The 15,726-nt window shown below is 38.8% G+C and overlaps 1 protein-coding gene across 7 annotated transcripts in view; it reads left to right on the top strand.

Moving 5' to 3' along the window:
* DPH6 (diphthamine biosynthesis 6) overlaps positions 1-15,726 on the top strand; it is a 376,392-nt gene that overhangs the window by 118,871 nt on the left and 241,795 nt on the right. For all 7 annotated transcript variants that reach the window (XM_048854100.2, XM_048854094.2, XM_048854095.2 and 4 more), the window contains one exon: positions 9,949-10,010. In XM_048854100.2, coding sequence (XP_048710057.1) covers positions 9,949-10,010 — 62 coding nt within the window. The remainder of the gene's footprint in view (positions 1-9,948; positions 10,011-15,726) is intronic.

The raw sequence follows: 15,726 nt of genomic DNA on the forward strand, positions 1-15,726 counted from the left end.
GATGGAGTCTCTTAATGAGCAGCTATTCAATATTTTGTTTATCCTAATTGTTCAATGTGTGACCCCAAGGTTTATATATTGAACCATACTCTGAAGACAGAATTATTAATTTACTGGGTTTTTCTATGGTGCTCGTCACTATGGTATCTGAATGCTTCACAAACATCTATTAATTTATTTTCCCAACACCCCTAGGAGGTGAGAGGGTGGCATTATTCCAGTTTTGCAGATCTGGAACTGAGGCACTCTAAAGTCAAAAGTATCCATTAATTTTGGATGTCGTATTTGAGACACCTATGACCCGATTTTTCAGAATACTTAGCATTATATAGCACTTTATAAGTTCAGCTAGTTTCCTTTGACTTCAGTTGCAGTTGAGTGCTTAGCACTTTTGCAAATCAGACCCCAGGCTCCAACTCAGGCACCAAGAAACCGAGGAACACTCCATTAGTGACTCCCTGTAAAGAATCTGGTTTAACTGACTTGCCGAGCATCACACAGGAACTCTGTGGCAGAAGCAGAGAGAGCATCCAGTTCTCCAGGGCAGCATTAAATTACTTTAACCATGAAAATGTTCTTTCTCTTTCTGCTGTTCTCTGCCTTATTCACTACACACATTTCAGCTTCTGCAACAAATGAGCCAAGGGGCCAGTAGACAACAAAACCCTCATTCATCCTTAGAGCAAGTCCATCCTGTGCTCTGAATGAGGCAGCGGGTCTGTGGAAAAAACAGTATGTGATCATGTAATTAAAGTCTATACCATACACACCAAAGCAACGTTAATTCTGGCATAACCTAACTTTTGAGCTCTTGACTAAATAATGTTCTTGTGATAATGCAGTTTTGTGTGTGTTGTTTCTTAGGTTTATAAAAAAAGCAAACAAGAAAAAACACAGAAATTGTGGCATCATATTGACACCTACATGGTTCATCAGCGGGACTGGAATCTATAAATCCACCACACAAACTTCTGCCACTTGACTCTGTGTCTCAATCCCATTGTTCTTGCCTACTGAGTCCCAGTCTCCTTACTCAGCCAATTCCTGTTTCCCCCTCACAGCTTATTGTTGCATCTGTCAGCTTTCAGTCCTATCTCTGTCTTCCCATACCCCAGTCTCCCACCTCCATGGCTTATTGTCTCAGTCTTGTTTCATAGCCAGTGTCATTTTGCCTCCCACGCCCTATATCCTTGTCAGATATCTCTACCCTTCCCCCATCCCCTCCCCTCACTGGTTCCAGGGCCTAATCTCCTTGTACAGCCAGTCCCAGTCTCCCTCCATCCCCCAGTTTTCTCATCCAGTCTCAGTGTGGGACCCTCTGTTCCCCCCCAGACAGCTAGCTTACAGCCGCCCATGTCTGTTTGCCTCACTGGCTCCCAGTTCCAGCCTCCCCCCTTAAAGTCCCGGTATCCTTGCCCAAATATTCCCAACTTCCTCTCACCCCCTTCCCAGCTTTAGTCCCAGTCTCCTTGCCCAGCCAGTCCCAGTTTTACTCCCTTGCCACCCTTTCCAGTCCCAGTCTTGATAGAGTCCAAATCTACTCCTTTCCCTTCTCTCTGTGTTCAAATCAGGGAGCTTCCTACTCCTGGTGTCGTCATTGAAAGCACAGAAAATACAGGCTCACTGCTCTCAGTTTCATTGCCCAGCACAGAGCAGTTATTACTCTGAAAGACATGAACAGTTGGTCTCTGGAGATGACACATGCACAGTCTGGTCAGCACTAGGAGCTCAGAGGGGCTTGAGCGTGGTCAGTGAAATCTTTGCAGATTTTAATTGCTAAAATTGAAGAATTTTCTACCGAGTATGTGGAAATTGTGACTTTTGAAAAGCTTATAAATTGGCCAGATTTGGATGAATTTTCACAAAGCTGGCAAAAGGCATGTCTCTGATACAGTGGCCTCTCCCTTGCCAAATTTAAAATCACTGCTCCAAGGCATGAGGGCACTAGAACTGTTCAAAGAAAAGAATGACAGAATTTTTTAATGTAGGGAAAATTACTTAATTTTTCCCAACCTTGTTCTATGACATTTAGAAACTGTTTTGGCTGAAATTTCAGGAAAAAACCCTCAGATTGAGGCAGACGCCCAGCATGGAGTCCTTGCCAAACAGTTAAAGGTTGCCAAAGTTATAAACATCTGAAAACAGAGTCTTATAATGAGAAATGTCAGACAATCTTAATAATAAGTAGTATTACCAGCCCCACCAGTCAGAAATTCTTTTAAGGTTTTAGTCAGCTTTTGTGATGACTGAGTAAAACTGATTAGAGCCTACCGATATACAAGTTTTTGTGTTAACCATATTTTCCCAACCTGCTTCTTGATGAGCTGCAGCATGTACTGTATTGGATTTTGTTTTGAGTTATGGGAGCACAGGAAATGGATGACATACACAGTTACCCACTACTAAATAAAATTTCCCCACAACCTTTTTCTAAACCATACAAAATGTAACGCTTTAAAAAATATTTGCCTGAAAAAATGTTGTTTTGTCAGTTGATGAAACAATCAAAAATTTCTTCAGAGTTACACTTTCTAGAGAGGTTTCCTTTACCTACCTGATCAGGCTAAATTGGCTTTGAAATCCTGGATTTAATTGGAACAAAATTAGCTTTGATGTTCCAAAGACTCATTAGAGACTATAGAGAAAATTCAGTCTGTTAATATGAAGAGTTTTAGGATCTTTTCCCAGCTAGAATTCTGAAATTTGATGAGATCAGATTTTATCCTAGTTTAGAAATATTTGATTAACTTTTGAAAAGCTTCTTTAGAACTGGATTAACCTGGAAAGTATAAACCAAAACTGGCCTGGAAGAGGACAGTTACATTTAGCTTGACCACCTGTCATTAGAAGGGTTCTTGAATTTCTACATTCAGCCTTGGCATAATTCTAACACTGGGTATGTTATCCGGTAGAAAAACACAGTCAAATTAAGTTTATTAAACTATATTATACAATAATTAAAAAAGAATCAAGGTGGAAGATATATTTAATGGAGCTAACATATTCTTGCACCTTCCCTCTTTATATATATTTACAAATATTCAAAGTTTTAAAAAAGTTTTATTTTTGGAAATGAAATGTCAGGGAATCCATCCCACTCGCCATTGTTACACAGTCTTTCATTATATATCAACTTGCCCAAATTATACCACCCAACTAATGTTAACTTTATCTATATATAAAATGACGGGGTCTAAATTGGCTGTTACCACTCAAGAAAGAGATCTTAGAGTCATTGTGGATAGTTCTCTGAAAACATCCACTCAGTGTGCAACGGCAGTCAAAAAAGCGAACGGAATGTTGGGAATCATTAAGAAAGGAATAGATAATAAGACAGAAAATATCATATTGCCTCTGTATAAATCCATGGTACACCCACATCTTGAATACTGCGTGTAGATGTGGTCGCCCCATCTCAAAAAGATGTATTGGAATTGGAAAAGGTCCAGAAAAGAGCAACAAAAATGATTAGGGGTATGGAACGGCTGCCATATGAGGAGAGATTAAAAAGACTAGGACTTTTCAGCTTGGAAAAGAGACAGCTAAGTGAGGATATGATAGAAGTCTATAAAATCATAACTGGTGTGGAGAAAGTAAATAAGGAAGTGCTATTTACACCTTCTCATAACACAAGAACTAGGGGTCACCAAATGAAATGACTAGGCAGCAGGTTTAAAACAAACAAAAGGAAGTATTTTTTCACGCAATGCACTGTCAACCTGTGGAACTCCTTGCCAGAGGATGTTGTGAAGATGAAAACTATAACAGGGTTCAATAAAGAACTTGATAAGTTCATGGAGGATAGGTCCATCAATGGCAATTACCCAGGATGGACAGGGATGGTGTTCCTGGCCTCTGTTTGCCAGAACCTGGGAATGGGTGAGGGGATGGATCGCTTGATGATTACATGTTCTGTTCATTCCTTCTGGGGCTCCTGGCATTGGCCACCATTGGAAAACTGAATATTGGGCTCGATGGACCTTTGGTCTGATCCATTATGGCCATTCTTATGTTCTTACCTTATTGTTTTGTTTGGAAATGGAAATATTCTGTTGGAGATACGCTAATTGGTTTTATATTGTTTACTAAAGGCTTCATTCTGCTCCATTAAAACCAGTGGGAATTTTTCTGTTGACTTGAATGAGAGCAAGGTCAAGTCCAGAATGTGTCATACATATTTTGAAGGACTAGTCCCATGATCCTTCATTTGAAGTATGAGGAGAACAGTTCCATATCACCCTTTCATGTGGCCCTCCCAGTCTTTTGTTCCCCATCCATTCTTCTGTGTAAGCTAGATGGTTAGTTTCCCAGTTCAACCTCACTGGGCTGTTTTCTTCATGGACTGAAAAGAGATGGCGAGAGAGATTATTTTTCTTCTCATGAATTTTCCCTCACTTTTTCTATGTCCTTTTTTGCCTCAACTTTCATATGATACCCTCTCTAATGAAGTCAAGGTAAACCCCTTCCCTGCCAACCTCATCTCACAAGCATGATCCCTATCTTCTGTATCTTGGTAAGTCTATCACTAACCCTCCCAACAGTAAAAGGAACTTTTCAGCAAGGTCAACCAAACCAAGGATATTTAGAGAACAGGATGGATTAAAAAAAATGTGGGAATGTTTTCCAAAAGGCAATGATAGTGGAAAATTTTAAATACCATACCTATAAAACTATTTTCCAAGCTTCCCAGATAAAATTTATCCCAATGTGATATAGCATGTCAAATTTCAGGGAGATGTTTTTTTTGAGGGGTGCGGGGGAAACACAGATAGGAAGGATTGGAATATCAATCAATGAAAAGGAAATCAGTTTCAGCCTTAGCTATGGAGCACCTATTGCTTTTCTATAATTTGAAAAAACCAAAGTGGGTCAGAATGGGTAGCTTGCAGTGGGGTATCTCTTACAAAATCTGTTACTGTAATACTGCATGGACAGTGGTGAATTCATCTGTAATGCTGCATGGACAGTGGTGAATTTTTCGCAGTGTATTCCATGCATCTGGGATTAGAATCTGTCACAGTGTGGTTTATTACAAGAATTGCACAGCAGACTCTTCATTGGAAGCAATAAATAAGATTTACTTTGATTTTCTTTTAGGATTATTCTTTGTTGAAATAAAGGGAAAAATGGGGATTTAGTCTATTAAAATATTTAATTTAAAAACATATAGTCACTTAAATTCCAAAACATGCATAAAAGAGGAGATCTTTTTCAAACTATGTTTTCATAGATATAATGAGTTGTTACATTTGCTGTTGTGTAAAGCGAACATCATGTTATGAAAACAGAGCCTTGAGGTTTTTTTAAAATTATATCATAAAATGTACCTAAGAGAGTGTGGACTTAATTTTAAGACTTTATAGTATACTTGTGTGTGTGAACAAAATGGACAATTTAAAATATATTTTGCAGTCATGTAATGTATTCTGATTTTCCACTTCTGAAATGCCTAACTGTTAGTGGTCATCCGTACATTTTACTCATTTTTATGCACAACAGTGTGAGGATTGAAATTTGGTAAGTTTCTATATAAATCCTTTTACAATGTTGCAGTTAATTCTAGCAGTTGTCTTGTGGCATTGGGCAAAGTGGGTATTAACAAAAAATTGTTCTGCAGTCCTTGCTGAGTAATGCAAGCAGGTATTCAGTTCCTGTCAATGAATTTATCAGGAATTACAGACAGACTAGAAATTGCTTCTCAAAGTGATTACACCATTTGTACTACCACATACTGATTTTACAGTAAAACTCTTGGCCACAAAAGTTGAGATGAGCACACAATTCATTTTACTGGGCACTGTTAAAAACAGCATTATCAAATCTTTCATGAAGTTTCTCTCATCATATACTGGACTGTCTCAAAGAAATAAAGCCTCACGTGCTTTCTTGACAGCAGATAATAAATTAACTGGTATTATTCAATTGGGGAGTTGAAAAATGCATTGAAAATAATGGGGCATAACATTCTAGGGTTAACATTTATTCATAGATGATTCAATTAAATAAAACAGGCATTAACTTCAAGGTCAGTCAGTAAAGTAATAAAATTGAATATTTTAATTGAATTGTAATTGCTTCCCGTTGATACATGCAAGTAAAGTAAAATAGATGTCAGCTCTGCAAATTATGGGTTCTTCCTCCTAATTAATTTCTTAATTCTGTGTAGTTATCCAGGGTTTGGGCCTAGTTGTGGGTTTATCCACCCATCCAGCTTTCTTCAGAACTGGTCACACTGAGGAAAAATCTGTATGATGTGATGAAATAACATGTAGTAAAGGTTTACAGTATATTCTTCTTCTGCTTCAATCTAAATCATTATGAGACTCTAAAGTAATCTATACCTTTCTTTAAGGAAAAAGAAATACCAAATAGTTAAAGTTAAGCTGGGTTCTATGATTTATGGTTATATATAAATATTGATAGTTCATTACATTGATGATAGAAACAGGATTGGTAATTACATCTGACTGATTATGAGAGCTTTCCTTGATTAAATGTATACCACTAGAGAATCGCAATTTGCAGGTGACTGGTTTTGAAGGTATTGTAAATTCATCTAGTTCCTAAGGCCTTTATTAAACCGTAGTTTATATCCACTCCCCATACAGATTTCATTGGAAAGGATCACTTCTAAATTGAATGAAACTGCAAAGGAAATACATATTTTTCCTAAGAAAAATTGAAGTTGTTAGATAAGAGGAAGCTATACTTAGAAACTGAAAGCGTGACAACATTGCATTTTTACAGATTTTAACACAGCCTTGGAATATATTGCAGGTTTAATCTTGTGTGCTTTCTACAGTATGGGTCTATTTGTAGATTGTGTACATACTACATTATCATTGTACGTTTCAAAATTATTGATTGATTATGATGGAATGAGGATCTGGTCCATAGGAAATATGTAGGCATCTGCTTATACCACATAAATATGGTGGTTGTGATCGTTATAATCTCCTTAGCTCCATGATCATTGTATAAATTTTACTTTCTGCATCGCTGTGGATATTGCTCAGCTCTGTCTGTAACATTGTTTCTCCTACTAGAGCACTTCATGGAAAATCAAAAACACTAAGAAAACAAAAGACAAATGCATTGTATAAACAAAATATGTGAAGGAATGGGGCAATAAAGTTTTATTACCACTTTTTCTGGAAAACCTGCACCAGTTACGGCTGTACCGCTTGTGAATAATGATTTCCTTCCAAAACAGTAGTGATAAAATCTTTATAACACCTAACCCTGTCATATATTCTATATTTGTAACATAATTGTGAACTATATCTTCTTGTCATAAATTCATGCATTTTGGATAGTACATGTATAGTTTCCTATTACTAAAATAATAATAAAGGATACAAATATGCAAAATGGACACAGTCTGCCAGCACAGGTGACCAGATCTAAAGTATCAAAATAAGCAGGCAAACCTAGACAAAAGGGGAAAAAAATGATAGTTAACATAAAAAATACAAACAAGCAGATACAGTATTTCGTTGATGAAAATTAAAAGAATGAATCAAAAATTTACAAATACTAAAAGAATTTGCAAATAAAGCATACAGAAATCTCTTCCTGTTCTATGGCTAAATAGCAGATAACTGAATCTCCAACCCAGATACAAATGCTTAAAAGTAATGCACTGGTGGCCTGATCCTGTGCAACTGAAATCAGCGGGAGCCTTGGCATTGATTTCAATGGAACCAAGATTGTCTTGCGGTGCCAGATATAACCCCCAGAATAAAATTAAAATATTTTAAAATTATTCTCACAATAGCCTCAGTCATAATTGGATATCATCTTATCTGAAGATGCCGATTACATTATCAAATCTATACCAACATGAAGCTTCACTCTATTAATGACATACAGAAATTAATGACTTTTTCCATTTTAGCTATTAAGCAGTTTTAAAAGTACTTCCCTCAGGTTGTGAAAGAATTTGCAATGTGCTTCAATGAAATGTTTAAAATCTTCCTTAATGTTTTGAATCTAACTTATTTAAATTGTTTCAGCTTCATAGAATTTTAAATAAACTAAGTCCATTATCACCAAATTCGAATGTCAGGCAGTTTACTTGAAATTAGCAAAAACGTAATAATAATAATAATAAAAATAATAATTAATATATCTTACATGTATAGAGTGACTTTCATATTGAAAAGGAGGACTTGTGGCACCTTAGAGACTAACAAATTTATCTGAGCATAAGCTTTCATGAGCTACACGAAAGCTTATGCTCAGATAAATTTGTTAGTCTCTAAGGTGCCACAAGTCCTCCTTTTCTTTTTGCGGATACAGACAAACACGGCTGCTACTCTGAAACCTTTCATATTGAAGGATCCAAAAGTGCTTTACAAGCTATACTATAGATATTGCTTCATCCGCTCCTGAAATGCAGCCATCTCTGGTGGCAGAAACAATGTAGCCTAGGAAATAAGGGTGAATACTATGTCCAGTGAAAAATATTGGAATAATTTAGGTACAGTTGGCAGAATGTAACTATTCAGATGTGGTAATTTTGTCAGCATTCCTCCTCTTTCAAAAATCTCCACTGGATTTTTATTAACTTCAAGTAGTTAGGACCTCTATTTTTTTTAAAGTTTCAGCTGAAAGATGACACTTCCAGTAGCATAGTGCCTCCTCAGAGCTAAGTGGGATATTTGTTTTGTATTGACTGAGAAGGAGAAAAGTTTCCTCATACAACAGGTTCTGAGGCGCGATTGGGCATGAAGTTTATTTTTTATCCAAATACTGACTAGCTCCAGTTGTGTGCTGTGCTCCCAAGAACGGACTATATCACAGCCTAAAATGATATCTCTGTGGACAAAACACAAAGGTAAAGAGCTAATACGGGAGAAAAGGCAGCCAGTTAAATGAATTCATTTACAAAAAGAAGGTCATCATCAATATTTACACCTCAATGAAAAAATAACTGTTCAGTCAAAATGAAAAATGGAAAACACACAAACGTCAGAAACACTTAAAAGAAAATTTAAAGATACAAAAAGAAATGCAGCAACAAAGGAATCCTCACCTTCCAAACTGAAGGGACACTGCAAGTATAAACCACTTTTATGCTGTGTGTGTGTGTGAGAGAGAGAGAGAGATACAGATACACATACTGTATGTGGCTTGTCATATGTAAGTCATACGTAAAAGAAAATAGTAGGCGTGCATTGGCAAATTTGTCACTTCTGAATAATGGGGGAACTATAGAGTTAGGTTTTTTTTATAGCAGCTCACTGTTACAAACACCAGAGTTAGAAACTGACCAGTCAACCACACACCTCATTTGAAACCAGAAGTGCACAATCAGGCAGCAGAATAGCCAAGACAAAAAAACAACAAAAAAAAAGCAAATATGTATAATATAATATATTTAATAAATATATATTAAAAGTAAACTACGAAAAAAAGGAGAAAGCAGCATTTTTCCTCTTCGTAGTAAAGTTTCAAAGCTGTAATAAGTCAGTGTTCAGTTGTAAACTTTTGAAAGAACATCCATAATGTTCAGAGTTACCAACCTTTCAGCGTTATGAATAACCTCCATTCTTGGGGTGTTTGTAACTCTGATGTTCTACTGTATCTACCAACATAAAACTTGCACAGACTGGTAGTATTTTATTACTATGAACCTGAGTTATCTATATTCCCTTGTGCTTGATGAAGTTTCTTAGAAATGAACTCATACAGTAAAACAATACATTTTCCAGTTGACACAGTGCAAAGGAAATGAACCGTATTTTTTACAAGCATGGAAACTGGTTGCCCAAAGAGAATAAGTGAGAGAATTCTAGCTCAGTACATTTACTTTAGGATCAAAATGATTTTAAATATACAGGAACTGACTTCCAAAGGACAATGTTACAAAAAAAAAGTCCACTTTGATGTCTAAATTACTTTCATTATTGTATTTGTTAAATATATTTTAATATATCTTGGCAGGTTTAGATCCAGATAAACATCTAGGAAAAACGTTGGATCAAATGGAGCCTTATCTTTTGGAGGTAAGTATCACTTAAAGCATGCTCAAAATATGCAGTGTTTCAAAAGAGAAGTTATATATATAGAAGCTCACTTAATAAAATTAATAAAACTTAATTCTAGAAACAGTTACTTTCAGAAACAAGGTGTTGGGTCAAAGTTTGTTTTACAGAAGACATAGACATACTTCATATGAGATTGGAACTCCTGTTAAAGTCAGTTGGCAAGAGGTGTCATATTGTATGTTTTGAAAAGTAAGGTAGAGGATAAGAACCCTCAGTATTAAGGGCAAACTGACTTTTAGGTAATTATGATGGCCTTAAATACCCAAAAGTAATGTTAAAGTGGCTGATCATGACAGGGACTGTCAGAATTAGATAAATATCAGCAGTACTGAGAAATAAAACATTTTGGAATTTGAAGGGGCAGCCATGCATTTGGGAATCTATATGGAGCAGTTTTGTGCTCTGAAGCAGATGTGATATGTGCACAACAGTAAAGATTAATTTTAAGTTAATCTAAGGGTTTTCTAGGGAGGTATGGGCTGGAAAACTCAAGAAGGAATAAGTGGTTGTTTCCTTTCCCATAGCATCAAGGGTGATGACTCCATCAAAAGTCATCAACTCTCTTAAGAATAAGAGTAAAGAGCATATATTGTAGTTAGAATATAGATGATTATCTGCAATTTTAAAAAAAAGTTTTCTAACTTTAATTAACAGGGATACTCTGTGCTAAGCATCCAAATATAGACAATATTTACCCTGACTCTTCATTTACAGGGAACTCTTTTCTCAGCATAGTCTCAGTAGCTTGTCTTGGCACTGAGATTATCTGAGAAAGAAGAATCTAGGCAGGAATCCTCCTGCCTATATGCTAGAACATTTTATTGGCTGTAGTAGCTTCCAAAGCCCGCTCCACTGAAAGGGGTCAGAGTGGAAAGACTGGAGCATGCACTTAGCCCCAGAAATATCACCCATATGCAGCCTTCCCAAATCCTCCCCACCATTTTTTGACCAGTTCAACTGTACCAGTTTTACTGTCGAAAGTTCCCCCAGACTTGGAATAGGGATGTAGTGGGAAGGATTTGTGCTGAAGTATATAATTAGTTTCTAGTGGAAAGGAACAGATTGTGTAATGTCCCCAAGAGCATTTGTGGGACTGTTTTCCCTACACAAACTAAAATTAGATAATCATTTGGCTGGATTTTCCATTCTCCTGAACATGAAGCACAACACTTAGATGTGGTGTTCACTGTTTTGAGGAACCAAAGATTGCACATCTGAACCTGGTTTTCTGTATTTAATTGTATGTCATGTGGAGTTGCGTGGCTTCAGAATGAAAGATGGATGCCACAACACAGATGCAAAGCCATTACCAAGATTACTTGTGGCCTTATACAGATGTTCAAACTTCTTTGTGACTTGAGTGTTTGTCAAGAAGGTTTTTCTTTAGGAATTATGGGAATAACTTTGCTGAATAGAATATCATCATAACCAACTATGTTTCTTGGTAGCTAAAATACACCACTAAGTTTAACAAAGAAATGATGCTGTACCAAAAAATGAAATAGAGAGCAAGAGCAACAAGTAACTGCAAGAAAAAAATGAAAGTCTTAGTGTACTGGAGTTCACATAGTATCAGTTATAAAACAGTGGGTCTAAGTGTGAATCATAGAATCACAGAATATCAGGGTTGGAAGGGACCTCAGGAGGTCATCTAGTCCAACCCCCCGCTCAAAGCAGGACCAATCCCCAATTAAATCATCCCAGCCAGGGCTTTGTCAAGCCTGACCTTAAAAACTTCTAAGGAAGGAGATTCTACCACCTCCCTAGGTAATGCATTCCAGTGTTTCACCACCCTCCTAGTGAAAAAGTTTTTCCTACTATCCAACCTAAACCTCCCCCACTGCAACTTGAGACCATTACTCCTTGTTCTGTCCTCTTCTACCACTGAGAATAGTCTAGAACCATCCTCTCTGGAACCACCTCTCAGGTAGTTGAAAGCAGCTATCAAATCCCCCCTCATTCTTCTCTTCCGCAGACTAAACAATCCCAGTTCCCTCAGCCTCTCCTCATAAGTCATGTGTTCCAGACTCCTAATCATTTTTGTTGCCCTTTGCTGGACTCTTTCCAATTTATCCACATCCTTCTTGTAGTGTGGGGCCCAAAACTGGACACAGTACTCCAGATGAGGCCTCACCAATGTCGAATAGAGGGGGACAATCACGTCCCTCGATCTGCTCGTTATGCCCCTACTTATACATCCCAAAATGCCATTGGCCGCCTTGGCAACAAGGGCACACTGCTGACTCATATCCAGCTTCTCGTCCACTGTCACCCCTAGGTCCTTTTCCGCAGAACTGCTGCCTAGCCATTTGGTCCCTAGTCTGTAGCTGTGCATGGGATTCTTCCATCCTAAGTGCTGGACCCTGTACTTATCCTTATTGAACCTCATCAGATTTCTTTTGGCCCAATCCTCCAATTTGTCTAGGTCCCTCTGTATCCTATCCCTGCCCTCCAGCGTATCTACCACTCCTCCCAGTTTAGTATCATCCGCAGATTTGCTGAGAGTGCAATCCACACCATCCTCCAGATCATTTATGAAGATATTGAACAAAACCGGCCCCAGGACCGACCCCTGGGGCACTCCACTTGACACCAGCTGCCAACTAGACATGGAGTCATTGATCACTACCCGTTGAGCCCGACAATCTAGCCAACGTATGCAGTGGGATGCCATAGAAACATGACCAGAATCTATAGCTACAATATTGTGTTTATAGCAGAACATTTTGCATCATGATAAAGTCATACAGGAACAGTTTAAATAGTGAATCACTGATGAGGTTCAACAAGGACAAGTGCAGAGTCCTGCACTTAGGACGGAAGAATCCCATGCACCGCTACAGACTTTGGACCGAATGGCTAGGCAGCAGTTCTGCAGAAAAGGACCTAGGGGTTACAGTGGACGAGAAGCTGGATATGAGTCAACAGTGTGCCCTTGTTGCCGAGAAGACAAATGGTATTTTGGGATGTATATGTAGGGGCATTGCTAGCAGATCGAGGGATGTGATCGTTCCCCTCTATTCGACATTGGTGAGGCCTCATCTGGAGTACTGTGTCCAGTTTTGGGCCCCACACTACAAGAAGGATGTGGATAAATTGGAAAGAGTCCAGCGGAGGGCAACAAAAATGATTAGGGGACTGGAACACATGACTTATGAGGAGAGGCTGAGGGAACTGGGATTGTTTAGTCTGCGGAAGAGAAGAATGAGGGGGGATTTGATAGCTGCTTTCAACTACCTGAGAGGTGGTTCCAGAGAGGATGGTTCTAGACTATTCTCAGTGGTAGAAGAGGACAGAACAAGGAGTAATGGTCTCAAGTTGCAGTGGGGGAGGTTTAGGTTGGATATTAGGAAAAACTTTTTCACTAGGAGGTTTTGGTGCAGCACTGGAATGCGTTACCTAGGGAGGTGGTGGAATCTCCTTCCTTTGAAGTTTTTAAGATCAGGCTTGACAAAGCCCTGGCTGGGATGATTTATTTGGGGATTGGTCCTGCTTTGAGCAAGGGGTTGGACTAGATGACCTCCTGAGGTCCCTTCCAACCCTGATATTCTATGATTCTATGAAGGTAGGGATCTGTGTAAGCCTCGAAAAGTGACATTGGTGAGGGTTAGAAATCTCTGTTTCCCTTCCACGGTTTCACTTTGTCATTTATGTGAAAGAAACTGTATAGATTGGGTACACTTAAAATGTGTTTTATCCCTTCTCTCATTGCTTTACTTCGCTTATTTATACTTGAACCTCTTCTGCCACTACTTTGCTCCATTGTCCCATTCTGGGACTGCCACCATACTTTACTACTATACGTCTCTGACTGCATAGTGCTGACAAGTGCACCAGAGGGGTGTGATTTATAAACCGCTCTAACATGCTGCAGTCTAACTGCCTCATCTAGACCCTGTTGGCACATTCTAAAAGGTACATAGCTCACATTAACGTAGTCCTGTTTCAAAGGTACTTTTTAAAGTGTGCCAGCAAGATCTACCCAGGGGTAGGGAAAAGTATGGCACGTTAATGTGCTTACAAATCCACACCTCTCTGGCGCGCTTTGCCAGCGCTGTGTAGATCAGCCCATACTTACAAGTAAAACGTTTATTCTAGTTTTAGAGTTATTAACGGCTCTGGTGACACTCCCCATTTTAACATGCGGGAATATCACTGGAAACTGTAATATCTTTAAAACTGGAATGAACTTTCTGTGTGTGCTCACTCTACATGGTAATCTGAACTCACCAGGATGAGTGACCAGGATGAGTTAGCTACGTGTGTGTAGTACACAGGATGCAGTGGAGATGGCTTGGGAATGGTAAATTCACTATGTTCATTATTTGGAAACTCTTTGGGGGCCAAAGGTAATGATATACAGTTATATGTAGTTTAAGGCCATAATAAACACTAAAGTGGTTTATTTTTTCCCACTGACTTCTGAAGTTCACTTAAAAACAATGACAGGTTTCAGAGTAACAGCCGTGTTAGTCTGTATTCGCAAAAAGAAAAGGAGTACTTGTGGCACCTTAGAGACTAACCAATTTATTTGAGCATGAGCTTTTGTGAGCTACAGCTCACTTCATCGGATGCGTACCGTGGAAACTGCAGCAGACTTTATATACACACAGAGAATATGAAACAATACCTCCTCCCACCCCACTGTCCTGCTGGTAATAGCTTATCTAAAGTGATCATCAGGTTGGGCAATTTCTAGCACAAATCCAGGTTTTCTCACCCTCCACCCCCCCCCCCCACAAATTCACTCTCCTGCTGGTGATAGCCCATCCAAAGTGACAACTCTTTACACAATGTGCATGATAATCAAGTTGGGCCATTTCCTGCACAAATCCAGGTTTTCTCACACACACCCCCACCCCCATACACACACAAACTCACTCTCCTGCTGGTAATAGCTCATCCAAACTGACCACTCTCCAAGTTTAAATCCAAGTTAAACCAGAACATCGGGGGGGGGGGGTGTAGGAAAAAACAAGGGGAAATAGGTTACCTTGCATAATGACTTAGCCACTCCCAGTCTCTATTTAAGCCTAAATTAATAGTATCCAATTTGCAAATGAATTCCAATTCAGCAGTTTCTCGCTGGAGTCTGGATTTGAAGTTTTTTTGTTTTAAGATAGCGACCTTCATGTCTGTGATTGCGTGACCAGAGAGATTGAAGTGTTCTCCGACTGGTTTATGAATGTTATAATTCTTGACATCTGATTTGTGTCCATTTATTCTTTTATGTAGAGACTGTCCAGTTTGACCAATGTACATGGCAGAGGGGCATTGCTGGCACATGATGGCATATATCACATTGGTGGATGTGCAGGTGAACGAGCCTCTGATAGTGTGGCTGATGTTATTAGGCCCTGTGATGGTGTCCCCTGAATAGATATGTGGGCACAATTGGCAACGGGCTTTGTTGCAAGGATAAGTTCCTGGGTTAGTGGTTCTGTTGTGTGGTATGTGGTTGTTGGTGAGTATTTGCTTCAGGTTGCGGGGCTGTCTGTAGGCAAGGACTGGCCTGTCTCCCAAGATTTGTGAGAGTGTTGGGTCATCCTTCAGGATAAGTTGTAGATCCTTAATAATGCGTTGGAGGGGTTTTAGTTGGGGGCTGAAGGTGACGGCTAGTGGCGTTCTGTTATTTTCTTTGTTAGGCCTGTCCTGTAGTAGGTAACTTCTGGGA

The sequence above is a fragment of the Caretta caretta genome, chromosome 6 (assembly GCF_965140235.1).
Source record: "Caretta caretta isolate rCarCar2 chromosome 6, rCarCar1.hap1, whole genome shotgun sequence".
NCBI lineage: Eukaryota > Metazoa > Chordata > Testudines > Cheloniidae > Caretta > Caretta caretta.